This window comes from Bombus pyrosoma, linkage group LG2 (genome assembly GCF_014825855.1).
Source record: "Bombus pyrosoma isolate SC7728 linkage group LG2, ASM1482585v1, whole genome shotgun sequence".
Lineage (NCBI taxonomy): Eukaryota > Metazoa > Arthropoda > Insecta > Hymenoptera > Apidae > Bombus > Bombus pyrosoma.
In genome coordinates this window covers 8,790,200-8,809,274 of record NC_057771.1, presented here as the reverse complement: position 1 = coordinate 8,809,274, position 19,075 = coordinate 8,790,200, and the positions used below count along the sequence as shown (strand labels likewise).

The 19,075-nt window shown below is 42.3% G+C and overlaps 1 protein-coding gene and 1 long non-coding RNA gene across 3 annotated transcripts; both read right to left on the bottom strand.

Annotated features, from left to right (window-relative positions):
- Positions 1-362: 362 nt before the first annotated feature.
- Positions 363-18,831, bottom strand: LOC122572695 (REPTOR-binding partner). Of its 2 annotated transcripts, XM_043738014.1 has the most exons (5): positions 18,657-18,831; positions 15,826-15,930; positions 7,632-7,725; positions 2,548-2,669; positions 363-1,434 (listed from the first exon to the last, which is right to left on the bottom strand). In XM_043738014.1, exons 1-5 carry the CDS (start codon positions 18,693-18,695, stop codon positions 1,330-1,332), a joined length of 465 nt encoding a protein of 154 aa, XP_043593949.1. In that variant the 5' UTR covers positions 18,696-18,831; the 3' UTR covers positions 363-1,329. The 2 variants fall into 2 exon arrangements, with proteins under 2 accessions (XP_043593949.1, XP_043593959.1); XM_043738024.1 differs by lacking the exon at positions 15,826-15,930.
- Positions 7,732-15,566, bottom strand: LOC122572724. Its single transcript, XR_006318540.1, has 3 exons — positions 15,378-15,566; positions 12,652-15,301; positions 7,732-12,530 (listed from the first exon to the last, which is right to left on the bottom strand). It is a non-coding gene; the product is annotated as an uncharacterized LOC122572724 (long non-coding RNA).
- Positions 18,832-19,075: the final 244 nt, after the last annotated feature.

Here is a 19,075-nt window from a genome sequence, read left to right as displayed (position 1 = left end):
TCTCTCTCCCTCTCTCTCTCTCTCTCTCTTTCTCTCTTCTTTTTTTTAAATCTCTTCTTTTATCGAACAGCAGTAACGTTGTTTCGACGCGTTGGATAATATGGATGGGAGATTGCGTTGCAATCTACGCAAATCGAAACAGAGATCTCGTTGTCGAACGTATTTCACAACGAAATATGCAAATTCGTGAACAGCTGCGCGGAGTCATGGCGTGAGAAATATTATTCCAAAATGACGTCGATAAAACTGCGTTCTCCGTGGTCCGATCAAAAGAACTGTAAATGAATAATAAAATATGATTTCGTGATCGGAAAATCTTAACGAAAGAATGAAAGAGACAAAGAAACAAATAACGAGGCGGATTTGTTTAAAAATATTCGATTTATTCGATCCTTAGACTTCTTTTCCCAGATATATGTATATGAACAAGTTTCTCGCAATATCAATAATCTGCACAAAATAATAGCGTTTTATACGACAGTACAAAAATACCATTTCCATACAGATAATCTTTGTCGGGTGTGTACACACGGCTGTGTTATCAGAATAGAAAAAAACGCACCTGGAGATAATTTGAAAAAAACGAGATCTAGATTGCTCAACAAGTACACCTACTATAATATAATATATGACAGAGTCTCGGAACAAGCAAATATGTATTTCATCACTTTCTTTTCCTTATGATACAGAACGGCCGTTCTTCATCGACGCGTGTAACAAAGATATATAATTTTCTTCTCATTCTCTCTTCTTAACAATCGTTAAAGAAGGTACTTCTTTTAGGTACTTTTCGGTACAACGTGTACCTGGTCACTGTCGACCGGGTCTGTTTTTATATCGTCGAGTCGCAACGATACTAAAACAAGGACAATAAGTTTGTTAACTTAATCGATCACAAATAACAAGAGGCACGAATGAATTTTCTGTGTAAAGTGTCAAAAACAAAACACAATAATAATAACTAGAGAAACAACGGCGCCGAATCGATTTCTCCTCCGAAGAAGGACATGATAAGAGGAGAACGTACAAAGACTAGGTAAAAGTGGGACAGAATCGTAAGTCTGGACGAGATAGAATTTCTTCTCTCTCTTTTCTTTCTTTTTTTCTTCTTTTTTTTTCAACGACTTCTTCCGTACAAAAACGCAAGACAGAACTCGTACGAGTCGTTGAAAAGAATCTGAATTCTTCCGTGCGGACTTTTTCGGTCGAAAGAATAACCGGGAATACGGGAGGAAGTTCGACTATCGCGATAAAATGAATAAAAGCAAAAAAAGATGGCAAAGCTCGATGTTTCTGACTCGTGTTTCTCTTTCTGTCTTTCTTGTTCGGTTAGTTGACCGCTTTCTCCCGCTTCAGAGAGCCGAGCTCCTCCAGCATCGCTTGTAGCCCTTCGGGAACTCGTCCGGCGTCCAATTCCTGTCCCCACTGCCGATACTGAAAGGAAAATAACGGGATAGCGGTTACACGTGCTTCCAGCTGACATGCGATCGAACGTCGTTTCTTATACTCAAACAGTTCTCGGGAACTTTAAGGAAGCTGGGAAAGTTGGAGGGTGGTGATGTGGATAGACAATGCGGGAAAGGCTCTTTCCTCTTCTATTCGCTCGACAAGTCGTTCTTCTGCGATAGATCTGAACGTGCAGGATAAACGTGTGGAAAGATTCTTTTCGATACAACTGCAAGAAAAAGCTTAAATCGTGAAAAGCTCATGGGGTTCGTATCGTCCTACTTAATCCATGATCATACAATTTAAATGTACGTACGTTTAAAACTCTTATCGGATTTGATTCTTTTATACTCGACAATGAAAATCTAAAGCAAACAGACGCGAGATTTAGCAACTGTCCGATAGTCACGTTTCTAGATGCGTTATCCTCGATTTACCAGTAATAATAATATATATATATATATCGAACAGCATTAGATAATCACACAGGGTAATTAACTAAGATACGCTCGGCTCGTGAACAACCAAGAAACATCGGTGGGAATGAATGTTAGGAGATTTTGCAATGCCTGCATCTATCGTTGTCTAGGTAGCAGAACTAATTCTGGAAACTTCAGGACGCCCATTAATCCGTTCAAAGGAGGAAAAAGACGAAAAAGGAGGTAGGAACCCCGACATGTTTATGGTTCTTCGGAAAAACTTTCTGTCCTCCGGTATTCTCGTTCCTCTTGCCTTGCCCCGGGAATTTACGATATTAACGCACGCAGAAAATACAAACGCAACGCTCCGCAACGATTCTAGGACAGCTGTAACTCTTTCCCGAACGAGCTGGATAAAATGGCCCGCGATTGCATAATCGAGAACACGTACGACTTTAAAAACATCCACCGTGAAGGGGCGCACCGGAATAATAGGTGTATAACTCACTTTGCAAGCCGCGAGAACTTCTTCCGAGCGAAAGGATTTATTATCGTCTCGTTGCATAGGAAACGGCCAGGGGGATATTACAGGATATACGAGCAAAATATGATGGAGAAACGAATCGTCGGAAATAAGATGATAAAGGATAAGAAGCAGACATTCCCATGGAGAAGGACTTACCATCTCCAGCTCTCTTCGAAGTGCGAGCACAGCCTTTTCGCGGTCGGCTACCAGCTCTTCAAGATACTGATATCTTAGCTTCTTCCGAGCACGACACTCCCTCGCGCTCTGTCGACTTCGTTCTGGAAAAATAAACCCAAAAGAGTGTAAACCTGAGAAACTCACGACGATGTAACTAGGGAAGGTCTTGCAAAGTGTCGTATACGTTCAGTAACGTTTTACTGCTTAACACGTTCGCTGCCGTATGTCACACGCGGGATACATTGAGCGGTGAATTTTTCTTACAGATAAAACTACTTTTTACCATTTCTATCTAATATTTCGAAATGGAAGAAAAGTTATCGGTTTATTGCGGCGATTTTACATTTTTCTACGTTCAATTAACGCTAGAACTACCGATGGTTAACACGAAGCTATTTCTACCAAAACCAGCGAAAATGACTGGTCTTTACAAAAATACGAAATAATAGAATATTTTTAGATTTATTGATTCACAGGACAGAAGGAATTCCATGTTATGTAGTAGATTTTTGGTATTATTAATCCATCTGGGACCATGAGCACTAAACGAGGGTTGACATATTTATAAAATTGTAGAACCAGTCATTTTCACTGCTGTGGTATTTCTAGCGTTAGCATCTAGCAATCGATACGGAACTTTCCTGATAACTGATATCGTCATATTGAATGAAACGCAGTAAAAATGATAAAAACGTGTGAGAAGTTGTACAAAACGAGGAATCTGGTTGATTGGGGTTCGATGAACAGATTGCAGCACCCTTTTACACTTTGACAAGTACCAGTCATTTTCACTGCTACTTGATACGAAATTATTTCGAGTTTGATTACATAAAAGACAAAATGAAATTCATTATATTATTCTTTCGGTTATCATTGCGAAAGTCATTACATCATTGCGGAAAAAATATATAACACGAAGTAGGAATTTTCAAATAAAATTGTAAAACCGGTCAATTTGGCTGGTGTGGTAGTCCTAGTGTTAAAAATATGTACTCGTTATTTCCTAATAATCTGTATAATACAACTTCGCTTAGAATATATTTTGAAAGATGGAAACACACTAAATAGAACATCTCGGCTGGGAAAGGAGAAGACAAGAGTGCAATATAAACAAGTATTATAGCTTCGTCCTCACGTCCACTCAATTTTCTGAACAATTTTATAACCAACTTGTTTCGTACCTTTACATCTCGAAATTCAAACTCCGACAACTACGAAGCGTTCTTAAGAAGTAATGGAAAAGAGGATGACGAGAAGCAAAGCGAAACAAACGACCCGGTGTAACGCAACCGATGCTCCTTTGCTAAATTTTTCACGCGAAATCGAATTCAACGACGAATGGAATACGATGTTAATAATTCAAAATAGATCCGTCGCGCGAGGTCTGCCACCCGCGAGATAAGTAAAACGGAATTCTAACCACGGTTGACGGAATATTTTTGAAATGCTGCTTTCTTACGCGACTTTGCGACAAGTTTTGGAACGAAAATATCGCATCGTACACCGAACCTCGTCCCGCGTAAAACACGAGCAACATAATGAGACGTGTAAAAGGAGAAAAGATTGCGGCTTAACGAGACCCAGAAACGTGTTATGCTTAGCACGAGCATTAGTGTCTGCTCGATACCACGGTAACTAGTAACGCGATACTACTTTTCCGGGTATGTCGTGTATGACGATGTGACAGGAATCGTGCACGCGCGAAAATATTATCGCATCGAACAAAAATACGAAACAAGTAAGATTTCGAGTCACGTTGAACTCTTCTTCAACACTCGCAACACCTGCAAGTACGTCTGTTTATCATATAACATTACCAAATTGAAATTTTAGTAGCTTCTAAAACATTTTAGCAACTTTTTTCGTACGTACTTGGTCACGCTAATTGGTAAGTTTGTAATTTTGAATAAGAATAAGGAAAGAAATATATTCTAAAATAAACTTTCGTGACTCGTTGGTTTACATCAATGAGGCTGGGAATTAAATGAATTTCCCATATTGCGTCGCGATCCGAGCTCTATGAAATTGGAACGTTAAAATCCAGCTCGGGTATGGAAATCGTTTAAGAAGGAAAAGATCTTTCGTACTGAAGATAAGAAACGAAAGGAAGAAAGGACGAACTCAAGAATACCGCGAAACGTCAGCTGTTTGAATCGAAAACAGGAAAGTTTTCCACTCGTATCTGACTCCGCATACCAAATACCGTTACGCCCTATATGTATGTGCAGCGCTGGATTCGAATAGCTTTGTTGCTTAACCTGCCAGCAACTGCACGAAATGGCACTACCACGTAACAACTGCCATAAAATCGAAACTAAATAGACCTAGTGCTACGTAAAACAAATACGAAACTTAGACGAGGTATACAAACGGACTGTTGTGCGCGGCGAGGAACGAGCATCGATAAATGTTGCCTGCTCCATCCGCGGGATTTCCCATAAATTGTCGTGGTAAAAATTACAAACGAAGGTGAAGGACGTGGGCATCCGCGGTGTACGCAACCATTGCGCGATAAATTCGCGTAGCTCGAATGTGACGCGCTATTTTTCACGTGCACTGACGTACCCGCGATACGTACTACATAGACACAGGGTACTGATGAAACTCTGATACGATATATAGACCCCCGTATATAAGTATTAGGGCACCTAATTCCCTCGTATAGAGCATCGTAGTTGGTTCAGATTATTACGGAAACGATTAATCGGCCAGGAGTTAATCGTACGAAATAACGAACTATGCCTTTTAAAAATTATTTACAAGAGTTAAGGAAAAATAAAATAAAGGAATTAATGACACGATTCGCCGAAGTAAATCTTATTGCGAGAATTTAAAATGATTTAAACAGCTTTAATATTTAAGTAATTTTGCTATTTTGATTAATAAGCTGGATCTCTGTATTAATTAACAATATTGCATTGTCTACTGAAAAAGGACAAAGGAAACGAACCGTGAACGACGTCACTGGTTCGATAGCGCGGCGCGTAACATTTCCGCTACGCCACGAACACTCGCGAAGAAGACGAAGCGCCGGATAAAATCGATCTTAATAGCCCGTTGCAGGATATTGCAAATTTCTCCGGTGGTCTGGGACCGTGGTGTGATAAAGCTCTTTACGATCAAGGGTCGCGGCTATTATCGCGTCTACGGCTCACTAAGCCCGCCTTTTACGCGGCAATAAACGTCTCTTGCCCGGCACTCGTGTCGCAGCCTTTCTTTTTTAAAAGGAAGCTGTCCGGGGAACAGGCGGGAAGAGACTCTCGAAGGCGGTGAGACGTTCGAAGCAGTCGGATCAAGGAGAATTTTATCGAAAATGAATTCGCGCGGTAGACGCGTCGGTGACGCAGCTAGCCTCCGCGAGCGATTCGATCTCGACACGGAAATTAAATGTTCTCGCGCAGTCAATTTGCGGCTCCATTTACGATCTAGCTAGGAGCTGACATCTGGATGAAATCAAACGAGTCTGTCGAATAAGATCTGACCGGGAAATCCGTGTGAAAACAACCGATCGGAAGCTCCCGCGCGAGCGTGAATGAAATTAGGGAAAATTGGATTTACGACGCTGACCGAGCGAAACCGGAAGCGGTCGTGGCAACGTCACGAATTACGGCTGTCGAAAGACTCGACGAAACCAGCGTATTCGTCGTGCGGCGTCGATTCGAAGCAAAGATCAGGAAAGCTGGATGGATAGGAAATCACAAAAGAAAGAAAAATACGGGCAAGAGGAAAAGCGTGGTTCAACCACGGAGCTGCGAGGATTGCGAACGCGAAAGTTGGTCGTAAAACGAGCTTAGATCCTGTCCGTGTTGCATCCGCCCAACCTTTAGAAACTAGTTCGAATGCACGTAGAAGCAAAAGCTGCGGGAACGAAGGCATAGAAAGAAGGGAGACGTTGGATCTATGGGGAAAATTGTTTCTCTCGCGTGATTACCCCGCCAGTTTATACGTGAACGCGTATGTACAAAGATTCTAGCGAAGCTGCGCGAAAAAGCAAAGCGGAACGATGGAAAGCTCGGAAAATTAAAAAAGGAAGACGCGAGAAAAGAAAACGAAAAGGAGCAGCGCAGCTGCAGCGGATATTCCGCAACATCGCTTCGAGCTTTCCTCGCCAATGTCTTCGCCAGGGCGTCCTCGTCTTGACTGGCAAGACGACGGAATCGCAAAGCACACCTTGCCATCTCGTCGTGGCACAGAATCATCGGGAACATCGGTTCCAGCCACCGAGTTGACCCAACATAAATATTCATTCGTTCGGCAAGGATAAATATTCCTACGGTGTCATGGCTCTGAGACTCGAGAACGGTTATTCGACGCCTCGTAATCAAGCAGCGTGCATTTCTCACGTGGCTTGTGCAACGCATGCGGTTACATCTTGTTTTCCTACTTAATACAGCACCGGCGAAGATGCAAATCGGGGCTAACTCGGCTTCTTAAGGCTGACGCGCAAATATCGTTAGCCATCGGCCACGAAAAAAGAACGATTCACGATGAGACGAGCTTCTGGGAATACGCGGAGAAGGGGTGACAGCCGGAATTACGAACCTTGATTTACATGATCGTCGTATCGGCGGAAAATTTCGCGTTGGATAGCCGAAGGCGTAAAGGAAGCAATCTTCTTATCTTATAAAATCTTCCGAGCGTTTTTTTAACCTATCCGGCAATTTTTGCCCGATACATTTTTTCTTGATAACGCGAAGGTATACATCGATATACAGCGACTCACGAAAGTACATATTTGCATTATAGAATACTATAATAATTTTTTACCGAGTGCCTGTTCGCAATAAATGTCTCCTCCAATGTAACCTCTAGTCCTGCAAATTCGCACTGACTGTAAGTTTGACCAATGTAGTCTCGATAGACGTGTTTCGTTTCAATGCTAATGAAGGTTCGATAAATTTCCCATAACGCGTATAATATATTCGTAATAATTTTCTGTGGTAAGCGTTCGATTCTTTCGCGATCTACCGTAAATGCTAAGAGTTTCTAATGTCCACGCTTGAATAATACAGGGACTAGTAAAATTGAAGCAGATGATACAAATACATAGAGAAGCTTCTTACCGAGCTTGGCTTTCATGTCCGTCTTGTCGGACGCCTTCCTTCCAGGCTTGCGTCCCCTCTTACCCCCCTCTTTCCGATCACCGCGAGATCCCTCCTGAAATTAAAAAAGAAAACAGACTTAGCAACCTGGAGAAATACAACGGAGAAACGTAAACTGGAGAATTTATCTTTTACAGCTAGAAATACAGTGGCGAACAGAAAACGAACAACAAACTCTGAGATTCTGCGAATATCCGAAAACTTTAAAATTGTATAGTAAAAAGAAAAAATGATTCGAACGCGTCCTAACTTGCTACGAAGAACATTTACAGCCAGATTCATTCTACCGGTCACAAAAAATGACAAAATTCAGCGAGAACTAAAATAAACAGACAAGAATCGCGACGCGTTCGGAATATAACGCGATGGTAAAAAAACACTTTTGTGCACCGTTGCCGGTTATCGAGCAAAATCGGGAATCGTAACGTCAGAACGTCACAGCGACGAAATGGCTAGTGGGAAGATCTGAAAGCGGATGATACGAGTCTCTACGGCGACGTAATACCCGCTTGATCCGTTGTTTCTTCCTTCCACTGATTAATATCTCAAACGAGTTGGTTCGAGCTCGCGGAGAACAACGTCCACCGTTTTCAATGGGAACAAAAGCTTATCCAGGAGCGAGAGAGGAAGTGAGAGAGAGAGAAAGAGAGCAGCTTGACTAGAATTGTTAGAAGCTCGACAGAAAGTGCCCATCGACGCTACCCTAAGCGCATCACGGCTATTTACAGGAGACCATATTGACGAGTTCTCGCGTTAGGATAACCGCGGCAAATAACGTAATTTGTCGTTGCGGAAAAGGCCAGACGGCGCCTCTTTCTTCTAGGTCGTTATCCGCTTAACTTTCCAACGCGCCATTGACGCGTATGGAACGTTTCGTAAATCCAAAGGAACGCGGTCGCCGCCCATTTTACCGCCACTCGATAGTCAAAGTTACTTAAAAAGAACCATCGTTCGTTGCTTGAGTTGTTTAACGCGCCAAGCAAAAAGAATACGATCGTAGTACCGGAGGGGTGAATCGAAAAGACGATCTTCTGCCCCCTCGAGAGATAAAGAAGGCAAACAAGCGAATATAACGTACGCGGAGATACAGGCGTGTCCGAACGACAGCGACCCCGCACGACCCGTTAAAATTTAGACGTCCCCTGAGCACGGTTGTTGCGACGGGTAGAGGAGGCCGCAGGCTTAGCTATGCATGTGCTCACGGGTGACAAAATACAAATTCAGCCCTCTTTTAAGGAAGATGTTTACCTTCGGCCCTATCCTTGCCTCTCAATCCTATCTGGTATTAAATCTCCTCGAATCCTCTTTCTTTCCCTCGACCGCTTCCGACTTCTTTCGCCCGCCTCCCACCCTCACAGCTCGTCTCTTCTCTGTCTACCTCTCGCTGTGAGGCTCTCCACGATTCCCTGTCCTTCTTTCATCCTCCCTCGGTCTCGCGACTCTTCTCACGCGCCAGTCTTTGTAGATAGAAAATGGAATTGATGTTGCACGATGAGTAGCGAGATACAGGAAACGTGCAAAAAGAGACAGAGAGAGAGAGAGAGAGAGAGGGAGAGAAAGAGAGAGAGAGAGAGAGAGACGAGCAGCAGCACGCTCGCGTAAGGATTCCGACTTGCGTCTGTTCACGAAGACCCTGTCGTGTGCCTTGTGCCATTCTGACCGGTTTCAGAATCAAGAATATAATTAAGTCACGCGCTGCATGTTGTCAGCGAGCAGACAGACGCAAGAACAACGTGGCTGAATCGAGAGAAATTAGATTTCCATCGTTTTGCCGCTATATTACGCTATTTGAGACACACGTCGGTCGACGACGCGAGTACACCCTATAGGAGAAGGGCAGGAAAACTCGTTAAATCCCTACACTGTCACTGACACTTCCGTCGATTCCTGCACGCCCCTATCGCCAATGCCGTGCTACCTGCACCATCATTCCTGCGCTTGACAATCCCACTCGCATTTCTGACGTGTATCCGATCGCAGAGGGGAACGATTCGCTCGTTTCCGCGCTTCGACCATCAACCTCTCCAATCTCCCGTCGATTTCAACTGTCTCCGCGTACATATTTGACGCTTTTACTGTCCGATCTCCAGCGGAATAAAAGCTAGACACTTCTCCCAAGAATCGATAGTAAAAACAACGGTAAAGTTGCGTTCGGCTTTCTATCCGACAACGTAGACGACAAATTTCGAAACGTGACCATCTCGGCCAATAACGAAAATACACGCGAGTACGTACCTTGTTGCTAAAAATGATCTCAAAGGAAAATGGTGCAATATCGTTAGAAACCGATCGAACCTACGTCGCTTAGGCTCATCTCCTTTACCACCAACAGCACGCGTATCGAGAGGAAAATAATGAAATTCGTTAAGTAACGACAGGTAGCTCTCTATTCTCTATACTTTGAGGATTACGCTTCGGAGATTCGCGCAGGTTATAGACAAGAGAGATTGCGTGGACGGAATAGCCGGATGCTCGATAGTAAACTGCTGCACGCCAGAGACCGGAAGCTAGTAGACCACACTGTACACAATCGAGCACAGGGGCTTTGTAGTTTCGCAGTTCGTCGGCCGATTCCCTCTTACGCGTGTTTCTCGAGCGCAAAGGCCGGGTTACGCGGCTCGCTTCGTGCCGCAGCTCTTCGTTCCGCGTGAAGCGTGATTTAATCTAGCGATACGAACGCACGATTCGTTGCAACGGCATATACGGTTTAGTTTATAGGTATACACCGATGCGTGGTCAGCGATCGTGTCAAAGGCGATGTTGCACGTGCTATTAGGGCGTGTTGCACAAGCGACTCAACACCTGTCGACTGATACTTTCGTTTTTGATCGCTACGTTTATTTATAAATTATTTATTCCCGATAAAAATCAACCGGATATAGTTGATCATCGTATGAGGAGCTTCTTTCGTTTTATAATCGTTTTTTGTTTTATATCAGTTTATTGAATTATGCAGGAACGTAACAATAGAGATAGAACGAAATGGATCATACGTAATTCGATAAAATAATATAAAACAGAAATTCTTGTTCATCTGTTATCACCTTATGAAACGAAAGAAACTTTTCCCACAACCTAATATTTTATTCAAAATCCTATTTATAATAAGACAGAATCGCGTAAACGATGATATAACCGGCAGGCGTTCAAAGCAGAAAACCATGAATAAACTAAATATAAACGAAGTAAAATAGAATCGACGCGACGCGTTAGTTTTCTGTTCGGCTTTGTACATAAATTTACACGTTTTACACGTTTATTATACGGCGGAGTCTTGATTATCCGAATTGATCGTGACACAGGCTGGATAATCGAGCAATTTTCTTTGAATTATAAATATCGATATTAAAGAGAAGGTAATATTTTTTTTAAGTAAGAGTATCGTAATCTCTCGCTGCCACCACTGTATCTATTTCTAATCTATTATATTTGCCAATCTTACTCGCCATCATCGAATTTTTCGTTAATCGTTGTTCCGATAATTGATCGTTCTATTAATAGTTCGCGCAATCGGTATTCTATTATGCTTTAATCACGCCTGACATTAGTATAAGACCGCTTAACTGGTATACCAGGAATTTTATCCATCTTCCTGCTTGCGTGAATAGATTTCATCAAGGGAGAATAAAAATCAGAGACGAGCAACTGCGTCTCCTCTCGATAGGAGGTTCGCGAACGGAAGCTGGACTCGCGCGAGGATAAAGTTGAAATATAAATAACTCTCACTTGAAGCCGATCGACGGACATTGTCCTGTCGTTTAAAATATACGATAAAAACCCCTTTGGGTTACTCGGTGAATTTCTATGCGCGCTAATGAAGTATTTGTACATCGCGTCCGACACTCTCGTTCCATTCGATTCGTTTTACACGAACTTTCCTCTCTTCTGCACGAATTTCTTCTCGTTACCGTACAGATTTTTCCAGGTGATTGAAATAGAACAAAATAAACGACAGATGGAGATAAAAACGAGACCGATAACGTCTCTTTGTTTCAGGCGCATCTGCGATTAATTCGAGACCACGAACGTGATAAATATCGTTCGTTAACGTACGCTCTGTTTCCTCTACTCGATGGCACAACTTCCGGGACGATCACCTCTCGAGTGGAAAGTCTTTAATTACAAAGGATTCGGGAAACGTCCTTAGCTCGTCCTAAGGACGTCCTTTTAACTCGGCCACGAACTCCGTTCCTTTCATACGAGTCAGACCACTCGCGGAATTCCACGGAAAGAACTCGTCGTTCAATTAATTTTCGTTATTAATGGAATTACTTCCAGGCTCCCTTAGCGAGACTCTCTTAAACGCGTTAGCCATCTTTCCAACCCTTGATACCTCTCCTATTAACCCCAAAAATCTCTCTACCGTCTCTGTCGCTCAGTTTCTTACTCTGACGTTCTTCCTCCCTCCTCGAGGTGGTTCTCGTCTCGTTCTCGTCAATTTTTACTTCGGTACGAACCCCTTCCTCCTCGTCCATCTTCCACGGGCGCATCGACCTCGATGACGCGGTCCCGCTAACGCGAAATTTGCCAAAGCGTCTACCCCATTGGTCGCCAAGCGGTCGTCCTCGTCGTCGGAAAAGAGCGAGTCACGCGGGCGAAGAGCAAATGATCGGTGGAGTTTTTGTACGATTACAAAACCATTGGAGATCGTAGAATTGCGATCGTGAAAATGGCCATGCAAATTCGTGCCTCGCGGCCAGCCAAGCAATTTCCCTAGCTTCGGCCGTAATATCGAGCCGAAGCGAAGGTTTGTCGGTCTCATTCTTGGCGGAACAGGGCGGCAGAGATTGCCGCGAGGTTCAATTATTCAGTAGACGGACGGAGTTAGGCGAAATCCTCTTACGCCGGTCCGTGATTCCTCTGGAAATTCATAACAACGTTTACACGGCACGAAATAAAGACGAGACTGAAAATCACCGCGGAAGACGTCCCTTTTTGTCTTCGGCAAGCTACACGCGTTAAACCCGCCGCTTCCTTTTACCTCTTCGTTTCTCGATCTACGCTTTATTCCAGGCTCGAGCAAGCGAATCGGAGAAATCCGGCCGAGCATGAATTCAATCAATGCTTCTGCACGAAGACGTTCCTGCCGTTCGAGGGAACGATGATCAACGTTGTCGCAGCATAGAATAGAACCAACTAAACACGATCGTCGTCGGTATTCGCTACCGTTAATAAAATCAGTGTCGGCCTACGATTGGATTACTGCGATGTCCGTTCTTATCGTATTTCCGTAATGTCACGGAAAAACGCTACTCACGCTTCATGTAACTGCGATTCACGCTTATAAAACGCTAGGTATCGAGTGAACGTGAAACACAGTTGCCGGATACACAAGCCGCGCAACCTTACGATTACCTTTGTTCGTCGAAGGTTGCACGATTCTCCACGCGCTCTTTCATCCATGGCCTACAAAGTGAATCTCGCAAGAGGAAGCGACGACTTGGTGCAGAGCTTAACGAACGAGACAAAGTCTACATACGCTACTCCATCTAAGACGTAGAATGATAAAACTGTGAAAGTGACAAACCACTTTCCCAACAACGTGTACTCCCCTTGTTATAACTCTCTTTGTTGTTTTCTTTTTTCTAATCGAACATCACATGGAAAAAAATACGATAGGTCAATTCTTGTTCATTTTCTGTTTGATTTTAGTCCACTCGATGGCTGAGAAGAAGTACTCCGATAGATAATATAGTCGAGAAAGATAGCGATCTGATAGGAAATACGTGATAAATGCACAATTTGTAAGAAACATTCAACTTCATCGATATTGCTTTAAACGCGTAATTTGATTCCAGAATTTACTTTTGAACTTAAACGTACCGAATTCAAAATTTCACCTATTGAATTAAGAAATTACTATATCCAGGTTCTTTCTCAAAGAATCCCTCGATGCGTCTGTCCACTGAGCCCTCAACTACTGACCATTTAATGGCTCGCTGAAAACCTTAGATACTCGTCTTCGATACAACGCAATCATTTGTATTTCCATTTATGTCAGAATTTATCGTTGATTGACGTTTAATAATAATTACACCATAATTAATATTTACAACGATGTATTCGATTATTCGGACGCATATTTTTTCGTATTGAAAGCGTTGCCAGTTCCAAGGGTAAAGCAGCAAAAGGGTTAACAAAGCGAATCTACGTATCGTTGTGACGAAAGATACAATCGCGTTACCGGACGTCACGGACAGGTGCAAATAGGAAGGAAAAAACGTAGGTAAAAACGAGGCGACAACAAGGACGCGCGTGAAAGCCTTCTTCGGCTTTTCCACGTCATTGTACACCGGAGAAATAACGCGGCCGGACGAGAGACGAAGAAAGAGGAAGTGGAGGAGGCAGCCTCGTAATTTTCCAACCGCGCCACCAACGCCGCTATGTAACAATGAACGAGAGAAATTCCGCGAATACAATGGCAAAGCGCCACGGTGAAATCGCGCCCGCCGACGAAAATCCCGTAAATTCAGGGACGCTCGACGCCCGTCCACGTTTCGCGCCCTAAATTCGCAACCGCCGAACAAACTTTTTTGTTTTCGCTACCGAGTATCTCTGAAGTCTGCCACGCTGGATTTTTCCTATCCTGATTACTCGTATTTTTCTATTCCATCAATCTCTCAGAGGTTTAAACGATTATTTTAACCTGTTAAATAAATAGTTGACTCGTGGATTACCAATCTCTTGAACATAAGAATCGAACGTTCAAGTGGTTCAGATATCGTATCGATCGATCGCATAAATTGAAAAATACAAGAACGCGACTGATGAAATGGTATTTTTAAAAATATTCCGTCGAATTTATTATTATTTGTATCATCTTCCTTTAAATTATAATTTCATATCATTCGTGTCATGTATTCGCTACCACGCTTTGATTATTCGAATAACGCGGCTGGCACGACTACCGCAGTTTTTCAATTTATCAACAATATGGCTTAGAAAAATAGAGGAAGCGTTAGACATAGTACGTTGCAATAAAGATGAAGACATTTGTAATGAAAAAAGTGTGCAATTTCAATGCAGCTACGCTTTCTAACAATGAATACGTTAACCCATATGTTGCTTTCAAATTTAAGTAATACCTATTACCTACTATATATTGTTCCGTTTTTAACAGAAAAATTTACCTCGCAATAATTAAATTCGTTGCTTATAATTTCCTAGATTAAAAAATGCAAAAGAGCAGAAATGAATTCGTAGTAGCGAAGTGAACGCGCTTGAAATGATTCAATTAGGGAACGGCTATATCGCCTACGTTTCTCTACACGATCATTTACAAGTTAGTGTAAAGGTGGGATTTCTTATAAATCGATAACCGAATGCGACAGTTGAAAATCGTGCAGAAACGCGCATCTTCGATGCATTAGTACACGAACGTCTGACATTGATGGAAAATATCTACTAACGCTACGTCCGCCTGGTCGAAACCACATCCACCGCCAGACGTCTGACGATTACGGTTAGTTTCTCCTTAATCCACCAATTTCAAGATAAATAAACTTCTGGATAGTTGCTGTTGGGTATCGAGCGAAACTTCGCTACGCTAATAAAATATTGATATTCTGATTCCGATGTTATTAACTAATTCAACTTGTTCTTACCAGAAACGTAAGCTTTCCTCTCTTTCGCTGAAACAATGGAATACGATAGACAAAATTGCGTGATTTCTAATAAAAATAAGAAAGAAGATGTTCGTACATTTACCTCGAAAAGAACGCTTGAAACGTTCCATAAATATTACAAAAACGTGCCGTATGCCTATGGAAATTGAAGGATGGAACATCCATCGAATCATCGCCGCCGAAAGATAGAATTCGTGGAGGGAAAATCGACAAGGAGGTCCTATCGAGTGAACGCGACCTCGTATCGATAAGGAACCGCAGTAAGAGATTTACGAACCGCGCAGCATCCGTCGTGACGATGTCGCCGTTCACCACGCTTCGATTGCATCGCAAACGTATCGAGATCACTATGGAAGGGCGATTGCCTGCCTGATGGGAGTTGCGAGGGGATTGCCTACAAAATACCTTCCACCTTCTGCGATTCATCTTCTAACGATCGTGTTAGATGCGTCCAAGGATGTTTTCCTCAAATCCTATCGACATCGACCTATTTTAAACGAACGTATGTTAGAGCGTAGTACATACTTTACTTTTTTAGCAGTCGAAGGCTTTCTAACACATTCACCGTATCGTGTATGTCCCACTGGATTGCTGTTGCTTATTTCAACACGATATATTACAGCTGTGACTGATTTCTGTAACGATAGATTAGAATGATAACTCTAACAGCAGTATAATTCCATTTACCTAGACTCATACAAACGGTTCATGCAATAAAGGTACAACATTTTTCTTCACTATCTATTCGTTTTCGTTTACATAATAAAAGCTCGCCTTAAGATAAGTAAGTTCAATGAATTAAGTGTTAACTAACATTACAATGAATGAAATTCGGATAAACAGAGTCCCAACACGTACAGATAACGTTCGAAAAATTTCGTTATTCGTCCTATGCCTTTAACGTTCTTTGTCTTAGAAATACGAAACCGAATATTGACAAATATTTCGTTTCCAGAGTATCCCAATAACGTAACGTTAACGCGCTGCGAAATGTTTTTGCTGCGAATTCGCGATACTCGTTGATTTCGTAAACGCGATTCATCGAATGGTTATCAGAGGCACGAGTAAACACAAAGGCTTCTCCTATCGGGTTTCTCGCAGCGAAATGAGCACGTCCGAACACGAAAAGTGTTTATAAACATGCTCGGTATCGATATGTAAGTTTCGAGGATGACTACATGTAACAAAGTAACGCCATGCCGATGCAAAACGTAAGCTACTTTCTCTACTTGTTCGTAATCGCGAGAAACGTAAGCAGTGAGTTTTCCCAGTGCGTAACGGACTGAATGGTAACTGAAGGAAATTTCAGAAAAGAATCGAAACAGAATTCTTTCGATCGAAGTAAATTATTTTGGAATAACATTGCATTTCGACTAAACGTGAATGTGAAACGATAAATTACGATTTGCGTCGAAATTTTATTTCGATCGAAGCAGATCGTAAGAAAGTAAAAAAAACTGATAATTACAAATTGCGTCTTAAAATGTAGAAATAATATTCTACTCTAATTAGACGTATGAATTAAACAACGCGAATAAATTATACGCGTTAAATTGTATTCGGCACATCGGTTGGGTTTGATTAAATTTTACGCGATTTACGGAGAAGGAACATACGCGGGTAAGAGCGCGCAAAACCGTTAAAACGCAAACACATTTGTCGTAGGTACGATATATGTACATCGCAGAGAAGAAACGAATTTCGTCTTCCCTTAAATTCCTACATGTATACCAAAGTTTCTCCAATTAATAGGACAGTTTTTTCTCTCGTGATAGATATGCACCGCTAAATTGCGCAGTAGCGTCGCGTGTGGGCGACCAAGTCTAACGGTAGAGCTAGAGAACGATCAACCGGCATTTTAAACTATGTAACAACGTCGAAATGGATCTCGCGAGACTCATAGAGTTTAAAACATTCCGCGCGGTTGTGCATCACCGACTTAAACGTATGCCGGCGGAAAAGCGTGCGTACGTACTGTCGACTGAACGAAGACAGAATCAACAGGGTATGGTTCGGAAATGGTATGTATGTATATCAGGCGTTCGAGAAGCGTAGCTAATTTCACGGCTAATTCAAAAGATACAAACATCGAGCTACAATGGTAGCGAGAACGCTCTTAAAGACTAGGAAATTACGGGAACGCGTATTAAATTTGTATGTAAAAAAAACTCACCGGTGCTACGCGACGTGCGAGCTGTGTCAACTGCGCAGTTGATGAGCTAAAACGCTGTGGTCAGGGACGTGGTGCTCGGTACCGGTGCCCGAACAACCGGTAATATTAAACAACTGACGCGACGCGTATCGGCGATTTAGTGAAACACACGGCACTGATTTTAAAATAACGCTTGCACGTAACCAAGTTACGCGGTCCATTTTTCGAACGCATCGATTGGTTCGTTAAAATGGGAATGAACGACTTCCGATTCCAGAGTTGTCTACGGATAGAGTGTGAGAACTTTTCATGCCAAAATTACTTGTCATTTATAACGTATTCAATTATGCGTAGTATCTTGTACATTTCTATCGGTTAATGAAACGTCCTTATTACACGAGAATTGAATACTCAGTTGCTTATACGTACTGCAGTAATTACGATTGATTAATCAAACACGAATAACTATTCTTCGGTTAGTTTCATCTTCTTCCTTCTTATTTATATACGTAGACAGTAACCGTAACCTATGATGACATGTCAAATACGTTACAATACGACGCTCGAATGAAAACCAAGAATAACTTCCCTCGATATGATATGTCACTATCTCTTGAGTAGATAAATCATGCTAAACTTGACACAACAAACGTTTATCAAAGTACCGCGAATTTCATAATAGTAATTGCATGATAAATCTAGACACGAACATTGACGATGGAACGGTTTCTAGTCGCAACATGAACTCCAGTATATTCCGCGCCTGAAAAACATGTGACCATCTAAAGATGGCAGAGACATCTCTTAATAAACGAAAGAACGGAAACCAGCGACACGTGGCGCGATCAGTCGACAAGAATGCGAAAAACGAAACAGCGACATCGAACGTCAGCTTTGGTATACGAACACTAAGAAGAATCACACACAAGCAAACAGCCACCCTTCGGAACTGCTTGCCCCCTACCCCACGACCCCTTGACAAACCCTCAATCTCAGAGATCCTGACGTCAAGCGAAAGAAACAACGCCCTTTGTCGTCGGTTCGAAAATAACAACTACTACAAAAAAGCTGACATTTTGTACCTGCGCCCTCTTTGCATAACATGGTGTAATCTTTGTAACGCGCGTAATGTTGTTGCCTGCTTTTCATGGCAGTTTGCATCACACGAGCACGTTGTCAATTTATCGTTTCCACAAATTGTCGACTCACCGTCTCATTTTCTACGATACACATAGGCTCCACTTCCATGACCCCCGTGGATTTGCTCCTTCTCGTTGTTTCTCAAGCAAATTTTTCGTGACACGCTTTGTTAAATCTTGATTCTATCGTATTCTCAACACTTTGCAATAGCAACGTGTATCTGTTTACAAACACTGCAAGGTCATACAGCAGACCCCCAGACCTCTGACTGTCGGATATTTCATATTACGTCACGATCATGGATGATAGCGCCACTTGCGGCGAAACCATAAAATGTTATGAAGGGATCCTATTCAAAATTACCTGTCGGTAAGTAATCAAACCGCGAACAAATTTCAGCACGTTTCAGCGTACAAAGCATATGTACATACCTACAATGAAATCATTCATTTATAATGTTTCTTATTTCCTTTAAAACTTATTTCCTA

What these genes read in the sequence shown, in the direction of transcription:
- LOC122572695 (XM_043738014.1), bottom strand. Translation starts at nt 18,695, where the DNA reads ATGGAAGTGGAGCCTATGTGTATCGTAGAAAATGAGACG. An exon ending in AGCCTTCGACTGCTAAAAAA is followed by an intron (nt 7,726 to 15,825) that starts GTAAAGTATGTA and finishes TTTTAATTTCAG; the next exon opens with GAGGGATCTCGCGGTGATCG. An exon ending in TTCGAAGAGAGCTGGAGATG is followed by an intron (nt 1,435 to 2,547) that starts GTAAGTCCTTCT and finishes TTTTCCTTTCAG; the next exon opens with TATCGGCAGTGGGGACAGGA.